The following is a 22,605-nucleotide window of genomic DNA, read 5'->3' on the forward strand; positions in this document are numbered from 1 at the left end:
TTGGGAGCAGAGGCCCCCGTGGGGGTGCCCACAGGGCATTCACGTGCACACGCTGCTCACGGAAGCGGCAGTTCTCTTCTCCCGGGCCCTTTGGGCCTGGCGGCTAGCTGCGCCCCAGAGTCAGCAGGCCTGCAGTCTAGGGAGAGAGCAGGACCCAGAGGGCCCTGGGGTCTCTCACTGAAAGCAAGCTCCTTGAGGCTCCTGGGGCTCCCTTATGTGGGGTAGGGTCTGAGTCTAGTTTCTACTCCAACCTCAGAGTCACCAAGGAAGGAAGCATGGAGTAATTTTACCACTCCGCTCCCCAACTTGACCAAAGGATGCCTCTCTCCTCCTACCTGCTCAGAACTCCTTCCCAAATGACTCAGCACAAAGACCTGCTTCACCCCGAGCTCCTTCTACACAAGGTCTTGTGTGGTTCTTCTGTTGTGCCCTTTATGCAAGAGATTGCTCAAAGGGAGGATCATTTTGCCAAGTAGGGTGCTCTCAGAGGAGAGTGCCAGTCTTTAGGTTCTTGGCCCTTCACAAGGATCTGGAATGAAAGGGGATTGCTGTAGTGGAAAGAATATCCGCTTTGGCCACTTACTAGCTGCGTGTCTTAGACAAGTTACGTAACCACTCTGGGTCTCATCTTCTCCATATGAAGTGTGTGTGTGTGTGAGAGAGAGAGAGAGAGAGATAAGGACTAATGATCCTACTTCATGGAGTTGTGAGGACTAGCAATAGTGAATGTAAGATACATGATGATGTTTGGATCCGAGGAAATGCAGTAAGTAGAGTTTCCTCCCCCTATATTCCCTGTTGGGAGATCTAAGAGTGGCCCGTTCAAGCAAAACATCTGAGGTCAGTAAGGAGGCATGGGGTTTCCACCCACTCTGAGTCAGGTGGCTGGCTCACATCACCATCATTTACATCCTTGTGCAAGTCCTACCCACACCTGGAGCAAGTCTTCCTCTTGGCTGAGGACCTAGAGCCTCCTGAGGGCTTGCAGCTTGCCATCTTTTCTGCTTTTTGAAGGGAAAGAATTTCTGCCAGCTGTGAGCTGTGTGGATGGTACATTAAGGCCTCATAGAGACCCCGCTGTCTTTCGTCTCAGAGATGGGGATGATATATTCAAAGCAAACACCGGCCACGTCCCCAGTTTCTAATAGTGATGGATAATCCACGTAGACCTCGGGTGTTACATTATGTACGTACATTACTTAGACAAGACATGAGACAGAGGTCACCCGGTGGGACTAACAATAAAAGGGTAGCTCAGAGAAGAGTTAAGAACCTGATCCTAAAATCTGATGTTGAAAATGTGTGTGTGTGTTGTCATTTCAGTGCCTCATGGCATGGGAGTCGATTATTCCACTACTACAGGAGAAACCAGAGGCCAAGTAAGTTCCTTCTTGGGACCGAGACTCTTCTACCTACACAGGGCATGGCACCCCATACCAGGACGTCCCTGTAGTGCCAGAGAGGTGGCACTGAGAAAACAGCCACAGAATCATCTCTCCTTTGTGTATTTCTCTCCCTTCCCGCCCCCCACCCACCTTTGTCTGACAGTGGTTCTCCGTTAGTATTTATTCCTTGGTGGAGTCTGTAAGGCTATATTCATCTCTCAGCGAAAGAAGCATACCTCCATGTTGTGAAGGAGCCCATTAAATCTGGAACACTAAGATCTGCAGCTGAGGGACGAGACAACCCAGCTGACGTTCTGACATCTCATTACAGTCTCCTGTTTGGGGACAGCATGGTTGCCTGCGGTGGAAGAGAGCCCGGTTCTTGCTTTTCCAGGACACGAGGAAGGCGGGCACAGAGGGCAGCTCTCGTTTTCCACAGACACACGGGGACTCTGGAATTGACCTGTGTGGGCATCGACTTGTCTCAGCCTAGAAGGGGGTGTTGGCACCTCCACGGAAAGTCCTTAATGTACAGTGGCCTATAGCTGTGAGTGTGGCCTGCTGCCTGCTTGTGACGAGTGGCACCTCTTTTGTGGCTTCTGGTTCACATAGGACCATTTATATCAGCGTCTGTATGCGTCCGTGCCCAAATGAGCAAGCCAGTGTCCTTGTCCTCGTGCGATACCTCGGGGAGCCGAGGGGGCAGTGCTCCCCAGACTTGTTTCTGACACTAGAATGCAGTAGATTGGAAACTGTTTTTTGTGTAAAATGGGGGGGGGTGCATTTTTCTCTGTGAAGTTCTTCAGTGTTTTTCTTTTGCTTGTTAAGTGTCGTCAGAGTAGAGCTGAGGCCCGTGGTGGGAAGTCCGTGTTGTCTGAGGTCAGAGTAGCTCCCAGTAACTGGGGTCAGTGGGCATACACTAGGCCCCATCTCCACGTCTGCTCTGTGCCGTCTGCCTTTACCTCACCCAGAACTCCTAATTTAGTGTCTCCTACCACGTCCACGGAGTGTTTGGGCGGCCTTTTGTTGAGAGGCTGGTGTGCTGTAGTGACACAGTGGAGGTTCTGGGAACTCCGTGTGCATGTTCCATATGAAGTGCTTTAACCCTCGATAGTCCCTGGTCGGAAAGAAAAGTCGGTACCTGGATGGGCCTCGAAGATGACAAGTGCTAACAGCGAGCCCTTTGCTTCTCGATAAGCTAAAACCTCTTCAACTTGCAGCCACGTTCCCCAGTGACCACTGGCTGCATCTCAAGTCTTCAAACCGACACGAAACTGACGAAGAGGATCTATCTTCCAACTCCTTTTCTTTCCTCCTGAAGTGAAGCTACCTATGCCACATTTGCGCTCTCCCGTCTGTGGCTCATCTCCCCGTAAAATGATCAACCTGAGCCTCAAAGAGGCAGTTAGTGTTCTTGTCGCGACGCAGCCGGGCCGAGGCGCTGGCGCACACGCGGGTTGTAACCCACAGGTACCCGGCCGCATGCAGCGTGTCGAGGTTCCTCCACCCCCTCGCGCCCGCGGCGTTGACCTTGGGTGGCCACTGCCGTGATGCCAGGGGTGCAGCAGTAGGCCAGCGCAGAACAGTTCGGCTCTGTTTCATTCATGTTTTGAGGAAGTCACGGTTTCAGTTAGAACTTTTGTATCCGTCGGTACTTGCCTGCACCGTCAGACCCCCTCACGCCGTTCTAAAATCCTGCGATGTGAATTTTTGTTTGGTACAATTAGAAGTGATTCATCGAAGCAGAAGGGTAAGGACAGGCCATCTAGCCCGAGTGGTGAGTCCGTGTTTCATGCTACCTCTAAGCCATCACGTTGGTGCGGGTATGGATGATGGACGTCTGGGTCCAAGCTGACAGCTTGCTGGTAGAACAGGGTGTATATTCAATAACGGGTTGACGGCCCTCTCTTGATATTTTGTGGAAGGCACTAGACTGACCCAGCAGCGAGCGCTCATCTGCAGGAACGTGCGAAGCCTTGCCTTGTGGAATGCGTGCTTTAAAAACGTTGTCCGGTGTCATGAGTGCTTGGAAAGAATCGTGGAAAGAGTTGATGGGAAGACCAGGATCTCATCTGCCGCTAGTTGCCAAAGCCCAGGAGCATTCCCATGGAAAGTTTAGTTGGAAAAGAAGGCAACCCTTCAAAACAGTCGTGGGGCTCCTCTCTGGGACATACGGGAAGGGAGTGGAGGGGGGACGCAGTCGTTCCTTACGTTATTGGAGGCACAAGACTAGCTCGGAGGGGACTCGGGCATCTTGCGGCTTGTCTTTCTCCATTTGTTTGCCATGTGATGTTTCTGTGCTTTAAGACACCGGGGAGAGCTGGGACACTGACGCCAGAGCTGGGAGAACCAGAATATGTTCCAGGCTCCCCTGGAGAAATGGTCTTGCCCGAGAAGGGACGCTTGCCCCTTCCTTCAGGCTGGCGGCAGATGAGGTGAGGAGGCCCAGGAAGAAGGGACGGTAGGCAGTGAAGGAGGCTCCCCAGGCCTCCCCGACCCCCACGGCTCGTCCAGCCTCTGCGGGTCAGGAGTCCCAGGCATTTGCCCTTTCATCTCTGTGAGCATGAAGGGGATTCCCTGTGAGAAGTGTGACCGGAGACTTCTGTGCCAAAGACTGCCTCGTAGAGGCTTCGTCACCCCGTCCTTCTTGGCTCCACAAAGTCGTGGTGCTGAGATCACTGCCTCCTCTCTCATAGTTGTGTCCCAGGAGGCTTTTGCTTGGGGACGCGCTTGACCTCAGGCAGACAGACTTGGACAGGTTTTGAGTCTTGGGCACATGGCAGCAGAATGCAGAGTGACGCCTATCAACTGCCTCTCGGGTGCGGGAAGTGAAGGGTTCATTCACCCAGGTTAAAAATCCAGGCTAAGGCAGAAGAGGAGAGAATTCCTAGAAACTGAGCAGATTTTAGAGATGCACTTGATGCTGAAGGGAGCACTTGTGCTTTGTGGCAGATATGGACACTGCGGTCTTCCTTATCATGTGGTGGCTCCACAAGGGGATTCTAGGCTACTCTGCCCAAAGCCAAAAAACCTCTGTTCTTCCTGAAGGAGGAGGGAACACGTTTCACAGCCAGGTTTGGGGTTGGGTTTTGTCCTTTAATAAGACTTCCTAATGATTCCCAGTGACCTCAGATAAGTGCAATTATGGAGATGATTGGCTCGTATTTCACTGTGCGGCTCGTTGAACTCACCAGTCACCTTCCTTTAGGTGAAACAACAAAAGCCAGTACGACTCCGGGGGTCGTGGTGAATGTAACGTTAAGTTTGTCTTCATGCCAAATTTCAGCCACACCTGGAGCGTGTTCTACATGTTGTCGAATTAAATGTTTTACCAGTCGCCATCCACACGAGGGATTTAAATGCACGCTTGCTGCTCATTTCTCGTGAGGCCACCTTTGTTTTGAAGTGACAGGAAGTCCTGCTTTAGAGGAGGGCATGGTGACCTGACTGCCTGTCTGCAAGTGGAGTGTGTCTCTTGGGCCCGTAGGTGTCAGCCTGGGACACACCCAGGGTCCGAGTGACTTGGCCCTGCCGTCAAGAGCATTGACATCGCGGGCCCCTGGCTTTGTTTTCATGCCATTCATTACACTGCAGAGTAGTCCTTCTCTACCCTCTGCCCTGAGACAGGCAGGAGAGAGACATCGCCACAGCCTCCCGGGCCCATGTGGGCCTCGTCTGTTTGGATGTCGGGATGGGGTGACATGGCCTCTCCTCGGGCTGCGCTGAAGGGTGCTCCCGCTCAGGAGAGGCTGCCTGTGGTCAGGGCAGGGCACAGCAAGCCTGCGGCCCACCTTCCCGGATGCCTACTGTCAAAGGCCCGTGGAAACTGAGTAATCTAATTGTCAGGCTGGAGTAACACTGCAGTCCATCCCCATTTACAAAACATTTTGGGAATTTGGCTTTGCCTTCTCACTTTCAAGATGGCAACAGATTGGACACGGCCTCTTATGTTTTCTCCATTCAGATGGCAGGTGGCATTTATCAGTAAATTCAAGTAAAATGTCATGATGTCCTGGGTCAGACTGACCTATCAAGCTGGGTGTGTTGGAGTTGTTCTCTGCTTCCTCATGGGTTTTTTTTTTTTTTTTTTTTTTATTTAGTGCATAAACCAGGAACCTGATTTTTCATCAGCCCACCCAATAGGTGGTTAGCTTTCTGCTTTAAGCATGTCTGGCCTCCCTACAGTCGCCTGGATGAGAGCGTGCACAGAGCTATCTGCGTTAGGAAAGGTGGAGGAAAGGCCTTTGTCACGGGGAGTTTGATCGTTGTTTCTTAATCGTATGTTTGAATTGCATTCCGGGTCTGGCTGTCTAACCCTTTCTATGTGGCAGAAAAATATTTCTTCAGGCAGTTTTTACTACTATAGATAGCCTGTAAATAAGTACTTTGGAAAAAAATAACAAACCAGTAGATATTTGTCTTATATAGAAACATTCTGTGTGTTTAGCACTTGAAAAATCAACAAATCCAGACTTTTAAAATTGCCACAGACTGTTGAAAGCCTAACTCTACTTTTTGAGAATTGTCAACTCCTACTAATATGCCTTATTCTTCAACTAGTGTGTTTTAGATTCTGGATAGAAAGAATTTTTTAGAAACGTAATCAGTTGTTCAGCTTAAATGCTAGAGGTCTAACATAGCCAGTCCTCAGCCCTCTTAAAGAAGTAAGAAAGTGAGGTTCATAATTAGGGCTGCCTTTTGGGAAGAGAAAGCTAAGTATTGCTATTGCCAAATGATATTTTTGATAATGTAAGGAAACACAGGGACCACTGAACCGTTTGTGTGTGTGTGTGTGTGTGTGTGTGTGTGTGTGTGTGTTAAAGTGTGAAAGATTAACTTAGTGCCTTTTGGCACACTCTTGATTGTAGAGGATATATGGTATCAGCATTGACAAATCACGTAGATACAGAGAACTCTAGATTATGACAATATTAATGGTGTACCCCCATTCTGCGGAACAGTTTTTTAAAAGATAACTGGGGGGGGGGTGCTCAGAGCAGCGTGTGTCAGATAGAAATTCTCCACAGGTTGAAATGCCAAAAACCTAAAACCCATTGATTCTTTAGTCCATTTTAATAGAGCTTTTACTATTAAAACCAGTGACGGAGTATTGCAACACGCATGTCCCTGGCAATGCCACCCCCTCACCAGGTGATTCTGGGCTTCCTGCATGCCAGGTCAGAGCAGGTCACACCTGTCCCCACCCCTGAGTAACAGGTTGTTCACAGTCTCAGACCAACCCTTCAGTCTCGATGGTACCGGAAGGAGAAAAGGGGGGTGGCTTTTTTCCGCAGTGTGGGAACGGGGAGGGGAAAGCAGATTGCCAACAAGATGAGAATCTGTATGACAAAAAGACACCTGTGTCAGCTGGGCCTTCGTCAAACAACAAACCAGCAGCTGTTAGCAGTCAGCACCACCACCTGGACACCCCTGAGGTCTGGTCCTGTCCCGTAGGCACCCCCAACCATTGTACTTCCGTGTGCCTGATTCCTCGATGTCCGCGCATTGGGAATGCGTTGAGAGATGATGTACATCTGATATATTTCCATAAAATAAACTGCCAGCAACCTTTCTAACTTGTATTTTAACTGTTGAAAAAGAGATTCAAAACTTTTGCTTAGGTCATGTCCAAAGTGTGGACTGTATTTCTTATTTTTAGAGGTCATTCTTCACATTTAAAATTTTAGAAGAACCCCTCCCCCCGCCCAAGGTATTGATGAAGTCCTCCCTCCGTGTAAATGTGTTCTCTTCTCTCCATGCTGCCAATAAGCCAAATCAGAAGCTGTGAAAAAAAAAAAAAATGTGCTCAAGAATGTGTGTGGACGAGAAAGTGATTTATTCCCAGGTCAAAGTCTCTGTTTCATGAAGCTACCAAACTTTAAAAAGAATGTCACCTTTTTCTTTCTTTCTTTGTTATGGAACCCAGAGATTGTAAAAAGAAAAAAAAAAAGTTTTGTTGCATTTTTTGATGCTGGCACGAGGTTTTTGTCCACTTTTTTTCATATATCTGTGTATAAAAAAACTCTGTCCATTGTTTACTATGAAATTAGTATTACATTTTGAGGTAAACAAAAGAATTTGTATTGCTTGTTAACTATTAGCTTGTAAATTTAAAAGGTTTCTTTACCTCAATTAACTTAAAGTAATGGACCAATAAACCTACGAATGATGCTTTCTTTACCTTGAATTGTGTTGTCATTTATAACACTTTACACGACCGGAAAACACGTGTGCCTTGTATCTTGTTGTCTTGTTTTCTCTAAAGAGGTATGAGTTTGCCTGCAAGAATCAGGATATACAGAGCAACAGGAAAAAGATATACTTAACCTATTTTTACTCTACTTCTCCGTAGATTTATCCTCAGTTTACCTTCTACGCCCCACAGGTTGGCACCGATTTGGGGAAATGAAGAAACTACCTGGTGTCTGTTCACAACCACTGTGATTGGCGGGCAGCCTGGCAGCCAGCCCAGGTACTTTTGTGAGGATTTTTTCCTACTCCATCCCATAGCAAAGCACAACATCTTCTCAGTCAGGACCAGTCATTTCCTCATTTTTTTTTTTTTTTTAACTGCCCTGATGCTTTTAAAAAATCTGTTAGGCAAGAAGAAATGCCTGTGGTTCGTTAGGGTGTCAAGAGTGTGTTTCGAAGGGAGACCGGAATGCTCAGTTAATGACCCCAAAGTACTGGAAATGCACTTGAACTTACTGACAGTAGACATCACTAATCCAAGACTACAGTCATACACAATGAGGCAGCAAGGCGGGATAAGAGAGCTTTGGGATCAGATCTCAGCTTTTTCCACTCGTTACTTCTGTGGTTTTAGGCAAGTCCCATTTCTTTGAACTTCAGTATATTGATCTTTGCAATGAAGACGTGCTTTCCCTTGGTGGGTTGCTGATGGGTTTGGCAATAATGTATATATATAAAGCATCAATGTGTCTGCCAACACTTAGATGACTGGGCTGCTCTTACGGGAAGACTCTTCTATTACTTGTTTAGATATGGCCAACTTAAATATCAAGCATTCCCATAACAATCCTTCCCGTTTGCTTTGTCAAATGAAAATTAAGGGGGGGTGGTATATATTTCTCGTAACTGCTTTAAGAAGGTGATGGAGATAGTAGGCTGGTGGACTGTGGTCAGACTGAAGCCCTGGGGAACAGATGGGAATAGATCATAAAAGTTGTGGCAATGGGCGATAGGAAGGGTGATGAATTTAAGAGATTTCTGTGGTGAGGGGAGGGGATCAGAGATGAGATGGAGTTTTCAAGCCTGGGAGCAGGGAGATGACGTCATTAACTCACACGTGGAAACAATCAGGAGAAAAATGTAAAGGTTGGAGTAGCTTAGATGGTGAGGTGGGAGAATAATTTGGTTTGGAATTATGTTTGAGGAAATCCAGGTGGAGGTGTCGACCAGATTGTTGGAAAAAGTGTTCTGGAATCCCTGAGAGTGGACTAGATTACTTGGGGAACATACCAAGGGCAGAGCTTTATGGGCCTCAAGAATTAAGGATGGGGGCGCCTGGGGGAAGGCTCAGTTGGTTAAGTGTCTGGCTATTGGTTTCGGCTCAGGTCATGATTTCCTGGTTTGTGGGTTTGAGCCTCAAGTCGGGCTTCACGCTGACAACACTGAGCCTGCTTGGGATTCTCTCTCCCTCTCTCTCTCTTTGCCCCCCTCCCCAAAATAAATAAACTTAACAACAAAAACAACAAAAATTAAGGATGCAGGAAGAGGAGGAGAGGGACTCAGGGAACATTCTTAAGAAGAGAAAGGCCCATAGATAACATTGGTTCTTAAGCTTGAGGGCTTGTGAAAACACCAATTGTTGGTCCCCACCTCCAGAGTTTGATTGGGGTGGAGCCAAATAATTTGCATCTCTAACAGGTTCCCTGGGGATACTGAAGCTGCTGGTTCAGAAACCACACTTTGAGAAGATCAAAGGGGTTAGAACCTCTGTTAGAAGAATTGGTGACCTGGGGCAAGTGGAGAAGGGTCAAAACTGCCACCTTAGTGACAAATTGAAAAGGAGCCAGTGCTGGGGCTTTGAGAGCCCAGCTCAGGTCAAAACCCACAAGCGTATGGTGGGTGAGTGTGAGCAAATAAGGACATGTTTCTGGATGCTCCAAGCCAGCTTTTCAGGAGCAGGAATGGAGCTGCCAATGATGAGATTCATCCGGGTTGGGGAGCCGATCAGGGGCTGGGACAGGAGGCAAGGAGCCAAGAGGAAGGAGCATAATCGGTGAGAATTTAGCAAGGTAAGCTTGGCCTTGAACTCCACTTCCCATCCCACCTCCGCCCATGTCGTCTGTCTCAGGGAGAGGCTCTGCCTTCTTCCTAGTTGCCTGAACCTCAAATCTGAGCATTCTTGCCTCCATCTGCCCCACCCTCTGCAGATCACCTGTCACCAACTCCTGCTGACCACCAGCTCCCAAGGATTTCTCTAAGTCCCTCTACTGTTCTGCACCTTCACATCTTATCCAAAGTCAGTCCGCCATTGTCCGTCACCTGGGTTACTACCAGACGCTCTGCTCTTGTGTCCTTTCTGCAAGTCTTCTCTCTCCTTCTGCCCCTTCCTGGCCCAGTTCATTCTCAGGGATGCCAGGACGCATTCCATACTCCTGCGTGAAATCTTCCACCAGCTATCCCTGTTACTTTAAAGAGAAACTTTCAGGGCGCCTGGGGTGGCTCAGTCAGCTAATCATCTTGACTTTGGCTCAGGTCATGATCCCATGGTTCATGAGTTTGAACCCCACATCGGGCTCTGTGCTGACAGCTTAGCCTGGAGCCAGCTTTGGATTCTCTGTCACCCTCTCTCTCTGCCCCTCCCCCTGTTGTCTCTCTCTTTCTCTCTCAAAAATAGATAAACATTAAACAAATTAAAGAGAAACTTTTTTTTTTCAACGTTTATTTATTTTTGGGACAGAGAGAGAGCATGAACGGGGGAGGGGCAGAGAGAGAGGGAGACACAGAATCGGAAACAGGCTGAGCCATCAGCCCAGAGCCTGACGTGGGGCTCGAACTCACGGACCGCGAGATCGTGACCTGGCTGAAGTCGGACGCTTAACCGACTGCGCCACCCAGGCGCCCCAAAGAGAAACTCTTTTTAAGGCTCTATATGTGTATTGTTGTTTCTCCCTACCACTCTAATCTCCTGGTCTTGATTCTGTCCTTTTGGTACCTGTCCCTCCCCCCCTCTTTGCTCCCTTATATTGAATTCCTATATCAAAAGACATTTTCACCTTCGGGCCTTCCAGCTTGTTATTTCTTCTGCCTGGACTGTCCCTTAACTTCTGGCCTTGGTGACTCCTTACCCTTCCAGGGTTACCGTAGTCCACTTCTTCTGAGAAGCCTCTCCTGCTCTCCTAAACCTGGTTAGATGCTCCCTTATGCTACCATTTATTATAGGATATGTGGTTGCCAGCTGTTCTGTCTGTTCCACCTGCTGGACAGAACATTCTGTCAGGGCGTGAGCAGTCACGTGCTTGCCGTATCTCAGCACCTAGAAGACATGCCAGAAAGGCTTGTTTATTCCCTGCAAGAGATCAGCGGTGTAAACTCTGAGCCCAAACGCTTGGAGCTTGAAATGCATTCCCTAGCTTTAAGTTTTACCCCAGTATAAGAATGCCATGCCTGTAGTTATAGAGGGAGGCTGGCCGGGGAAGAACGATTCACACGCATACAGTAAATGTTGATTTTATTTGGAGGTGAGCCTGTTTTTCTATGTGTAAGTAAAATAGTCTGTAAAAATAGGTACCTCAAAATAAGACGGCTCTTGGCCTATCTCCTCTGCCCTCTCTCTCCACACCGCCCACTTTGGGAAGAAGTAGTGTTGACTGAAAATATGCCATGTAATAGTCACTAAAGAAAGTCGTTTGATATTTGCTTCTTAAAAACAACAGTAATGACGGCAGTAAAACTACCCTGAAGCCAAGAGCCTCAGCCCCAAATCTCTCCTGAGTGTTCACAGCTAACAAGGCCTCAGGGAAGAAAGCTAAGTTTTTTTCAAGGTTTTATTTTAATTAAAAAATATATATATATTGGCTGATGTTCACTGTTGGGAGTTCTTACAAAGCATCCCCTCTGCGCTCCCTCTAGGCTGTTGAAAATGCATGCTTTGGCTTGAGTTTTCCTGGGGGATCCCCAGCACGGCACCCAGGTGACTAGTTAGTGGTACCTTAGAGCCAACTCCTGGAAGAAAAGGGGCTGCTGTCTGCAGCCCTTTATGCGTCTCGTGTGACTGTGCACGGCCCCTGCACGGCCCCCTGCATCTAACCCTTGGAAGTTCACCCTCTACTGTCCCCAGAACCTAACCTCTGACAGGGACATCTGAAAGCTGAGAAAGTTCTATCACCAAGAAAGTGCTTTTCCCCACCAGCCAGGGACCCCTGAGCCAGAGCAGCTCATGCCCAAGCCAACTCCGGCTGGAACCTGGGGTTTTGGAGCAGTGGCTTGCTTTGGTCACCAGCACCCAGTCCCTTCTTTTGACTTCGAAAGAAGCCATTGCTGGTATTTTCAGCTCCCGTCGGTCAGCACCTTCATTTCTCTGCGATGTCTCCATATTGCAGTCATGAGGCTTGTTTGTAGGCCACGATGCTGTAAGAATTACAAGACAAACAGTTGGAATGGGGCAAAGGGTGTGCCTTTTCCTTCCCACCAATGGCCGCCTTTTTTATCACCTATAGACTGAGAGGCTCTGACCATTGTCCCCAGAATGTTGTTCTGAGTGGAGAGATGGCCCATTCCAGCCCTATAATATCTCAAGCCCTTTGCATCTACATTTTCCTTTTCCTGAAATCTCTCTCCATCTCACTACTGCCTGATGAACTCCCACGTGAATTTCAAGATCAAAATTGGGCTAATCCAAGCAGAATTCGCTGCCTCATCTTCTGTCCTTCCATAGCCCCTTTATCTGTTCCATAAATTCTCATTACATTGTTTTCAAATATTTGTAAAAAAAAAAAAAAAAAAAAAGGGAGGCCTGGGAATTAGGAGCTCTGACTTGAAGTCTCGGATCTGTGTGACCTCTGGCATGTCCTTCCACCTCTGGGATCCTCGGTTTTCTCATGAGCAACCTTTCTAGGAACCTCAATTTCTAGGCTACAGCAACCTCTTCCTGGCTGATGGTCAACACCTGGAAGCCGCTGGATGGGGTGCCAACTTAAGTCCAAACCTTCTAAGGGAAAGCTTTGTGGGAACTTCCAAAATCTCTGATGTCCCACCTTCTATGAGTCCCAGAGCTCTACAGGGAGGAACACGCACTGTACTTGAGACAAAACTCATTGTATTAAAGAGCTGGCAGGAAAGTCCAGATGTGGGCCGACACCAGGTCGCAGCCCTGCCTCTGCGGCTGACCCCCACTGTAGACCCCAGTAGCAAAGCCAGGTGGCGATGGCCAGCCACTGCCTTCATGGTCAGCCCACAGGCAGCTCTGGGATACGGATGGCCAGCAATGCCGGCTAGTAGGTGCCACACCCTTCCAACAGATCGTTCATTAAACAAATACTTTTTGAGTACTTCTTACAGGCCAGCCTCTCTGCTGGACACAGATGATATGTGCTGAGCCAAACGGCCATGGTTCCTCCCCTCAGGGAGCCTACAGTCTGGTAGGCAAGCGTATGAAAAGATAACCCCTAACCGTCAACTATCAGGCTATGAAGGAAAATGGAGGAAGCTTTGGGAGCATATGACAAAAGGACCTAATTTAGATTAAGAAAGGGATTTGTCTCAAAAGCTTTTTGAGAAAATGCTGCTTAAGACCACATCTAGTTGGGTTAAGAAGGAGGCATGGGCGCAGAAGGGGGAAGAGCATGAGGGTTGCTCCTGGGGCTGACACCTGGGGTCGCGGAGGGTGGTTAGTGACAGAAACAGAAATTACGGAGGTTGGCAAAGCCAGGTTACAGAGGACCTTGTGGTCCATGGGAAGACATTGGGTTTGTATCCTAACAGCGGTGAAAGCCAAGAGCAGAGCTCTGAGCAGGCGATGATGTGATCTGTTTAAACACTTGAAGGAAATTGCTCTGGGCACCTGGTGGAGAGAGGATGGGAGGGAACAAGAGTGGACATGGGAGGAATGGTCCAGAGGCTAATCCGGTCGTTCAAGTGCTCTGGCCTAGGGGTGGTAGCAGTAGTGATTTAAAAAAAAAAAAAAAAAAAAAAAAGGATGAATTTGAGGACCGTTTTGAAGGTAGAGTCAGTGAGGCATGATGGATTGGAGGTGTGGGAGGTGAAGTTGAGGGCAGACTTCGGTGACGGTTCCTCCCCCGGGTGAGTGGCGGTGCCATTTAGCGAGGCGGCAAAGGCTGGAGGGGGAGCAGGCGCAGGAAGGCGTCAAGAACCCAATTTTGGAAACTCAGGTGGTAATTTGAAGTCTTGAAAGTGCTTTAGATTGCTTCGAGAGAGCATATGAAGCGAGAACCCAGAGCAGAGCCCCAAAGAATCTTCCATTTGGAGGTGTGTAGAGAAGAAGTGATGAGGTGCTGAGAAAGCCCAGTGATGGCCAAGAGTGAGCACGGGTGCTGGGGCCGCGGAGAAATCACGTGGGGTGAGATGAGGGCTGAGCGAGTCCACTGGATCCAGCTTTGAAGAGTGGTCGGCGGCCCTAGTGAGAAGAGCGCTGCTGGTCGAGGGGGGACCTCGGACGTCTGGGCTGAGAAGTGAGTGGGCGGTGAGGACGCAGGCAGCAGGTGCACACGAGCCTTTGCAGAAGCTGACCGTGAGGAGGAGGTTGGGGAGAGAGAGGGTGGCCGCTCGCGTGTCCGTTCCGGTAAGAATTCAGGAGAGCGCAGCTAGCCCGCGGAGGGAGCTCTCTAAGGAGACGGCACAGGTGGCACCCTGGCACCTGGTGACTCTACTAAGAAGCAGTGCGGTGTAGAGGATCAGAGACTGCCTGCGTTCAAATCCTGTCTCTGCCACTTACTACGGGCTCTGAACCTTTGGCAGGTTACGTGATACCTCAGCGCCTCTGTATCCTTATTTGCAGAACAGTAATAGTAATTACGTCAGAGGGCTTTGGGGGAAGATTAAATTTATTAAAACATTTTAAGTAGTAGCTGGCACATGATAAGAGCTAGTTACAGGGTTGCTATTATTATTACTAAGAAACAGGTGGGGAGGGAGGAGAGGGATAGAGTGGCAAGCGGGTTGAGGATGGGCAGAGCCAGAAAGTTCTTTCTTCAGCATCTCCCAACTGCAAGAAGAGCAAGAGGGTGGGGCGCCTGGGTGGCTCAGTAGGTTGCTCATCTGACTTCGGACAGGTCATGATCTTGCCGTCCGTGGGTTTGAGCTCCGCGTCGGAGCTGACAGCTCAGAGCCTGGAGCCTGCTTTGGATTCTGTGGCTCCCTCGCTCTCTGCCCCTCCCCCACTTGTGCTTTGTCTCTCAAAAAATAAATAAACATTAAAAAAAAAAGAGGAGCAAGCAGGAGAGGGCAGGTTCTCACAGTCACGTGAAATGGGCTCACTCTGGTACCAGGCAGGCCTGGGTCACGGCCCCTTCTGGCAAGCAGGCTGTTGGCAGCTCTGACCCAGGGACCCCTCCTCCCCGCCTTCTGCCTCCACTGTGTCCTCTGCCTCCCTGCTCTGACATGCCTCCCTGGGCTTTTATGTCATTGGAACGTAGCTTTTCTTTCTGTGGTTAGAAAGCTCTACTGGTTTTCCCTGTCGCTGTCACTTGATGATTGATGGCTCAGCCTTGGCCTCTTCTAGCTGTAAGAGTTTTTCAGGATCTCGTTTATTTAGTGACTTCACGGAAGGGAAAGGTAATGGAAACACTCCCTTTATACCAGAGTCCTCAATCTTGGTTGTGTATTCGAATAACCCGGAGAGCTTTTAAAAAGGCCTGGCCCCAGGCTGCTCTCCCGATCAACCGAGTCAGAATCTCTGGGGGTGGGATCCAGACATCAGTGATTTTTTTCAGCCTTTCTAGGTGATTCCAGCATACAGCGAATGAGGTTTTATTTGCACATGTGTCTCTTTACTGCTGAATGGCCACAAGACAGGGAAATAATTAGCAATTACTTAACGTGCCTCATTCACACAAGCACTCAAGTACTTACTCGACTGATACAAGATTCTGTCCCTGCATCTGTGATATAAGACTCTGTGCACGGCAAGTATGGCCAAGTCCAAGTGCGTGTTACACAGCGCGCTGGGGTGAGACGTTCAAGGGCGGCCCACCTCCTTCGTGTGCCCTGAAGTCTCTTAACAAAGGCACAGGATCCCACTTAGTACGCACGCGAAGCAACGAAACTGTGGGAAGGAAAATGACTGGTGCGATTTTCTCATGGCTTTCATTCGTTCGTTTATATCTCTAGCTGTGCCACCCATTAGTCAGACTGGTTTTCTCTTGTTTTCCTTTGTTTGTTTGTTTGTTTAGGTTAATGAGAATATTTCGCCCGTGTGCCAAATAGGGCTGGGTAAACTTCCAAGTGGCACAGCTACTGATCCATTACTCACTTGGACAAAAAACTGGGGCTCCTGACAGATTTGCATTGCGTGCTAAGTCTTGGTAGCTAAGCCCAACCCATTCAGCCAAGACTCGCATGAAAATAGGGGCACAGGAAAAGGCCTAAGGGCTGGGCAGTCTGAGGACAGGTCTGGCTCAGTCCCACACCTTGAAAAAATGAGAACTGGGCCAAGAAGGCCCTCATAATCATGCCGCTGCTTACACAGATTCTCAGCTGCTTGCCTGCCTTCCTTCCTCCCTTCCTTCCCTCCATCCCCCTCCCTCCCTCCTTCCCTTCCTTCACTTCAAATCTTTCTTTTCTCAACTACGAAATAGAGCAAAGAGCCTTCATTATTGATGGCTTCTGTCTAAGGAGGCTCAACCTTCTATGTAGGCAGGGACCCACATTATGATGTGATGTGAGAATTCCAACAAGGGTCTTCCCCCCATCCACTTCCCACTTCTTTCAACCTGCCTTCAGTTATTTTCTATTCTGCTGCCTGTAATGCCACCATTACTGATGTGTAGACTTCTCTGTGCTACCAGGCAGACCCTTTAAAAATGCAAATCTATGGGACGCCTGGGTAGGTCAGTAGGTTAAGCTTAAGCGTCCGACTTCAGCTCAGGTCATGACCTCATAGTCTGAGTTCGAGCCCCTCGTCGGGCTCTGTGCTGACAGCTCGGAGCCTGGAGCCTGCTTCCGATTCTGTGTCTCCCTCTCTCTCTGCCACTTCCCTGCTTGCTCTCTGTCTCTCTCGCTCTCAAAAATAATAGACATTAAAAAAATTTAAAAAATTAAATAAAACAAAATGCAAATCTTTATCAAATCCCTCACATGTTATGGTGGGTAGGTTTATTGTATTCCTTTCTCCTCTGGTGGGAGTGATACAAGCCTGAGAGGACCTCACTAAATGAGAAGGGGTAAACAGGCCTAAACAGATTGAAGCTGTGCTGTCTAATGTAGCGGTCACTAGCTATGCCAGCCGCTTAACACCTGAAATGTGTTCAACCTGGGTCCAAACTGAGATGTGCCATCAGCATAAAACACGTACCAGATTTCAGAGACTTAGTTAAAAAAAAAACAAAAAACAAAAAACAAAAAAAAAACTCATTGATTAATTTTGTAAATTGATGACATGTTGGAGCGGTATTTTGGATATGCTGGGTCAAGTCCAATGTGTTACAAAAATTAATTTCACCCGTCTTCCCATTTTTAAACGTTATGAGACAGTTTAAAATCACATACATGGCTTGCTCTTAGGACTCACGCTGCACAGGGCTGGTCAAAGATCATCTTGGTGATGTCCTAGGCTAGTGCTCTTACTGTGGAACCAGACTGCCTCTTTTTTTTTTTTTTTGTTTTTTGTTTTACGTTTATTTATTTTTGAGACAGAGAGAGACACACAGCATGAACGGGGGAGGGGCAGAGAGAGAGGGAGACACAGAATCGGAAGCAGGCTCCAGGCTCTGAGCCATCAGCCCAGAGCCTGACGCGGGGCTCGAACTCCCGGACCGCGAGATCGTGACCTGGCTGAAGTCGGACGCTTAACCGACTGAGCCACCCAGGCACCCCGCAGACTGCCTCTCTTGGGCTTCTCCAGCCTTCCTCCTGCTTGTTATCTCCCTGACCTGAGTGTTCTTATTTTACAAATGAGACGACTCCCGCACAGAGATTAAAGGAATTGCTCAAGTCCTACCAGGAGCTCCCACAGTCCAGGGGCATGTGAGATTCCGGGGCACTGCCAGGTGCCCAGCTCTTGGAGGGCGTGGAGAGAATACTAGGAAGTGAGGCAGGATGATTCTCCTCTAAAAGGACCTCAGAAAAGACGTTGGAGTGGTTCAAGAGGATATCTAATCCCAGCCTCTAATCAAAAGGAAGTATAAAACTGTCAGGAAGTAACCAGCTGATTGTGGCCCTCTATTCATTATTTACGAGTTCGGGGTTTTCCCAGATTGGCAGATTATTAGCTTGGGAGAACAGGAGGACTTCTTATTTATGGGAGAGCCCCCTCAGAACCCACTGCATAAATGCTGCAAATAAATAATTCTTTATGATAATAGACTGGAGAGGGTCCAAGAGGCCCTGACCTAAGCCCAAAAGCCCCAGCCCAAACCAGACTCTCCTTTCTTACCCAATCGGGATGATGGCCAGGAAGGAGAGAAAGGAGGAGAGAGCAAAACAGGTGCCCACGAACTTCTCCATGGTGAGCTGATAGATCTTGTTGTACACCGTGGACGTCACCACCCCAGTCAGAGCCAGGGACAGCTGCAGGATGACGAACACCTTTCCTGTGGAAGGGACAGAGGTTACCAAGAAGATATGTTGCTGTCCCTTCCATTTTAGCTGCTAGCCGAGTCTCTAGGGAGCTCTCAGGAGACTCCGCATCCTTCCCAGGGCCGCCTCTCAGTCTTGGCTCGTTCCAGCGGGACTCCTGGCTCCGTCGGCTGCATCTTCCTGCAGCCTGCGGGTAGCAGTGTCCTCCTTTGACGGTGGCTTTTCAGTGACCGACTTTCTGAGTCTCTCCCACCCTCCTGTTTTCACCCCCTCTGCTCTAATGGACACCGGAGTGTTCCTAGAGTATTCAAGGCTGCTTCTGGCACCGTCTCATGGGCCTTTTGCAAGTCCGGACCCTATGCCTCAAGCCAAGCAGCTCTGAAACCGGCCGGGCAGAGAACTTCTGAGAGATTCCTTTCACTCACCATAAGAGGAGTCCTTTATGAGTTTGGACATTGCCGATCGGATGGTTGTGACGGGGATGAGAGCGAACAGCATGACAGCTCGAGCTGGAAAGAAATCACAAGAGAACACTCCTCGTCGTGCCCAGGCTTGGCCAAGGACTCAATCAGAAAAAGCAAAAGCCTCACCAGGAACCTCCCCCTCTCCCCACAATCCCCACGGGCTTGCCCCGCAGGGAGTGGTTTCTCTGCCTGCAGGCTGACACCCTCTCCGGGGCGGGCTGAGTCCCTGAGCTCTGACGGTGCCATAGATGCCGCAGACCCATCTGCGAGGTGGCAGGGCACAGCTGGCACGGTGACGGGTAGTGAAGGGTGTCTTCGTCGGCAGAGTTACGTGGCATCTAGGGAAGTAGAGCTGATGTCACGGGAGTGACTTTAGGCTCCTCTCCTTGTCCCTGGGACAGAGGTGTCTTCTGTCGCCATTCATGGAGCCCTCTGGTAGACAGTGCCAGGAACTTTGGCAAACTGCATCCAGGAGTGTATAGCACACATACAGCCGCCACCACCTTTCCTTCTCACATGCCTTATTCCTAATCCCAATGTGCTGTGTGTTTAAGTGTGGGGGGGGGGGGGGGGGGGGGACAAAGGTAGAGGGGGGGGGAGGGGAAGGGGAGAGGGGTACTCTGGCTTTTGCACGTGGCCCGTTTATCCGGGAGTCGGCCAAACCTAAGTTGCCGTTTTGTTAGGTGTCTTCTGAGATGTGTGACCTCAGCCAAGGGAGAGCCTCTGATAACCGTGTAGAGTTGTTTTTTTCTAATGTGTTAGCCACTGGCCACGTGTGACTATATGAGTTAATTAAAATCAAATCAAGTCAAATTGAAAACTCTGGTCCTCAGTTGTGCCAGCCCCATTTCAAGTGCTCAATAGCCACACATGGCGTGCGGCTGCTTTTATCAGACAGACCAGATTTAGGACATTTCTATCAGTGTAGAAAGTTCTATTCCAACATTGGTCTAAAGAGCTCTCTGCTTGTGGTTGTCCGACCTGTGTCCTCAGGTGGAAACTTCATTCTGCTTCCTTGAAAGAATTTATTACATTGGTTGTGGAAGGCATTTGTGCCTTTTTTTTTTATCCATTTTTGAATAGCCCATGCTTGGCCCCAAATGACTTTAATTAAGGGACCTTTTCAGCCTGATTACCTTAATGTTTTATCCCTTTAAAATTGGAGAGAAGAGGGGCGCCTGGGTGGCGCAGTCGGTTAAGCGTCCGACTTCAGCCAGGTCACGATCTCGCGGTCCGGGAGTTCGAGCCCCGCGTCGGGCTCTGGGCTGATGGCTCAGAGCCTGGAGCCTGTTTCCGATTCTGTGTCTCCCTCTCTCTCTCTGCCCCTCCCCCGTTCATGCTCTGTCTCTCTCTGTCCCAAAAATAAATAAAAAAAACATTGAAAAAAAAATTAAAAAAAAAAAACTGCTAAAATTGGAGAGAGGAAATCCAACCCCGTCTCCGAAGGCCAACCTGAAACCTTCCCTCCTGACCACGGGCCCCACCAACCAACCTCCGCTGACCTCCTAGAGCCACAGGCATCACTCTGAGGCCACTTCGGCGGGTAACACAGATGGCCCAGTAGACAGTACAACTCAGATGAACTCAACTGCACATGATCCTGTCTCCCTCGTAACTTCCTAGGCAGGGGGTATGGTCTCTGCTGCTGAGCCAGGGACACCCGGACCACAGCATCCCTGGTGTCGGCCCCACGACTCAAGGGGCCGGCCGTGCCCTCGTCCTGCCTCCCCGAGAATGCCAGACTCACCGATGTAGAACATGTATGTCTCTTTCACGAAAGCCAAGAGGAGGGCTCCCGACCCAAAGGAGACCATCCCAATCACGATCATAGTGGTGTCCCGGAAGCAGCGGGAGAAGAGCAGGACGCCCAGGAAGCTGGTGATGAAGATGGTGTACCCGGCTGCCATACCATAGCCCACCTGCACTTGATTCCACCTGAGAGGCTCCCTGAGCACAAAAAGGGGCATCACGTCCACGGTGCCCACCACTGCCAGGTCATATATGACGGCACCCACAAAGAGCAGGGCGATGACAGTCTTTTTGGGCACTGCTTTCCCGGGAGATGGAGGGTACCCCTCCACACCCTGCTTGTCTGACTGATCGGGATCCAGGGTACGATACGTGCCAATTGTGCCTGACACCGTATCCACAGCGGGGAGTGCCGTCCTGGGACTGGCCGTCGACTCGGGGACCTTCAGTATCAAGAGGCTGTACACAAGTGCAAAAGTGGCACAGCTCACGCTGCAGGCCGTCAGCACCAGGCCCTGCCCCGAGTGGTGCCCAGTCATCTGCTTGAAGAGGTGCCCCGAGGCCATGCTCCCGCAGAATCCCGCCAGGCCCAGGATCAGGTCGAGGAGGATGAGGCGCAGGGAGCGGCGGTCCTCGGAGGAGCCGAGGGATCCCAGGGCCATGACGCCCGACCAGAAGGCGGAGAAGCCGCCGCACAGCCCGTTCAGCGCCGCCGCCCCGTACAGCACCTCCACGGGCCAGTCCAGCAGCACCTTGAGCAGCAGCCCCAGGCGGGAGAGCAGGAAGCCCAGCAGGGACACGCAGATGGAGATCTTGCGGTGGTAGCGGTCGCTGAGCCAGCCCAGCCCGTAGGCGGACAGCAGGGGCGTCAGGCCCGCCACCAGGTTGTAGACGATGTAGAAGTTGGAGATGGCCCTCTGCTGTTCGTCCTCCAGAGCGTCCCGGGGCGACGGGCTGGCGCTGTGGTTGGAGGAGGCCCCGGCTCCGAAGGACGCCTTCACCACGAGGAGCAGCCCCGCCTCGTAGAGGGAGGCGGCCACCTGCGTGGACGCCACCACGGGCTCGATCAAGGTCCTCACCCGGAGGCGAGGCAGGGGGCCGCTCCACGGGCAGGTGGCCTCGGGGCCCATGAGGGCTCTCGGAGACGGGCCGGAAGGGCTGGCCGGACTCGGTGCGAGCGCGACTGTGCGCCGTGCTCCCGGGTGCGCGCGGGACGGGGCCGAGCTGGGGCGCGTGTGACAGCGGCCGACCCTGTGCCGGTGACCCCCGGGCACGGTCACTCCTCCCGGCCTTTTAAGGCCGCGCCCCGCCCCCGCCCCCGCCGGCCGAGCTTGGCTAGCGGCCGCCCAGGAAGCCGGGCGCCGGGGAGCGCACCGCCCGTTTCGGCCCCCCGCGTCGCCGCCCTCCGGTCGCCGCGTCACGCTGCTCCGGCGAGCGCGGCCGCCTGACGAGGGCCGATTGCCCCACAGCCAGGCGTGCCCCGACCTTCCCCTAGCTTGTCCCGGCGGCCGGGGGGGTGGGGCCCCCCCCCCCCCCCCCCGGCAGGGGAGCAAGATTCCACTGTTCCTGGAGGGCAGGTCTGGGCGCGCGGTGGGGAGGGCCTAGGATTCTGCCTGGGTTCGGGGCTTCGGTGTGAGGTTTTATTTTATTGGGTTTAAAAGCAACAGGGGACCCGTGTTGCTTGCTGTAGGGATCTGGGCAGCAAGACTTTGAGAGAAGCACCACTATCTCTTTGAGATGTTGATTGCAGCTCTTTTGGATGAAAACTCAGCAGTGGGATCCCAGGATCATAGGGTCCGTCTAGGTTTAATTTTTTGAGGAACTCCCATGCTATTTTCCATAGAAGCTGCACCATTTTGGATTCCCACCAACAGTGCACAAGGCTTCCAATTTCTCACACCCTCACTAATACTTGTTGTCTTGTTATCTTCTTTCTTTTTTTAATGATAGGATAACCATCCCGACAGGTGTGAGTGATTTCTCGTTGTGGTTTTGATTTGCATTTCTCTGATGATGAGTGATGTTGAGTATGTTTTCAGGCTGGTTGGCCACCTGTGTGTCTTCTTTGGAGAACTATCTATTCAGGTCATTAACTCATTTTCAATGGGCTAATAACCCAACTAATAATTGGGCTATTAGTTTGTTTTTGTTTTTGTTCTTACAATTAAATTGTAGGTGTTCTCTATATATTCTGGAGATTAGCCTCTTATCAGTTGGAAAGTGTGCAATATTTTCTCCCATTTTGTGGGTTGTGTTTCACTCTGATGTTTCCTTTGCTGTGTAGA

The 22,605-nt window shown here is 50.3% G+C and overlaps 2 protein-coding genes across 4 annotated transcripts in view; one reads left to right on the forward strand and one right to left on the reverse strand.

The window, feature by feature from the left end:
* The window catches only part of SNX30 (sorting nexin family member 30), a 119,335-nt gene extending 111,767 nt beyond the window's left edge, over positions 1-7,568 (forward strand). Inside the window, exons 9-10 of one of the 2 annotated variants that reach the window (XM_040481980.1) lie at positions 1,324-1,379; positions 1,549-7,568. In XM_040481980.1, coding sequence (XP_040337914.1) covers positions 1,324-1,379; positions 1,549-1,588 — 96 coding nt within the window. In that variant the 3' untranslated portion in view covers positions 1,589-7,568. Of the gene's footprint in view, positions 1-1,323 lie in introns of both variants that reach the window. The other variant, XM_040481981.1, reaches the window with a different exon arrangement.
* A 3,500-nt stretch (positions 7,569-11,068) lies between these two features.
* Positions 11,069-21,574, reverse strand: SLC46A2 (solute carrier family 46 member 2). Of its 2 annotated transcripts, XM_040481983.1 has the most exons (4): positions 20,319-21,450; positions 18,533-18,616; positions 17,965-18,121; positions 11,849-11,984 (listed from the first exon to the last, which is right to left on the reverse strand). In XM_040481983.1, exons 1-4 carry the CDS (start codon positions 21,448-21,450, stop codon positions 11,957-11,959), a joined length of 1,401 nt encoding a protein of 466 aa, XP_040337917.1. In that variant the 3' UTR covers positions 11,849-11,956. The 2 variants fall into 2 exon arrangements, with proteins under 2 accessions (XP_040337916.1, XP_040337917.1); XM_040481982.1 differs by lacking the exons at positions 17,965-18,121; positions 18,533-18,616 and having other exon boundaries at positions 11,069-11,984; positions 20,319-21,574.
* Positions 21,575-22,605: the final 1,031 nt, after the last annotated feature.

The sequence above is a fragment of the Herpailurus yagouaroundi genome, unplaced genomic scaffold (genome assembly GCF_014898765.1).
Source record: "Herpailurus yagouaroundi ecotype Mexico unplaced genomic scaffold, PumYag 160, whole genome shotgun sequence".
Classification (NCBI taxonomy): Eukaryota; Metazoa; Chordata; class Mammalia; order Carnivora; family Felidae; genus Herpailurus; species Herpailurus yagouaroundi.

Coding starts and splice junctions, on each gene's coding strand:
- SLC46A2 (XM_040481982.1), bottom strand. CDS start 21,450: ATGGGCCCCGAGGCCACCTGCCCGTGGAGCGGCCCCCTGCCTCGCCTC. Junction 11,985..20,318: donor GACATACATGTTCTACATCG/GTGAGTCTGGCA, acceptor TAATTCTTACAG/CATCGTGGCCTACAAACAAG.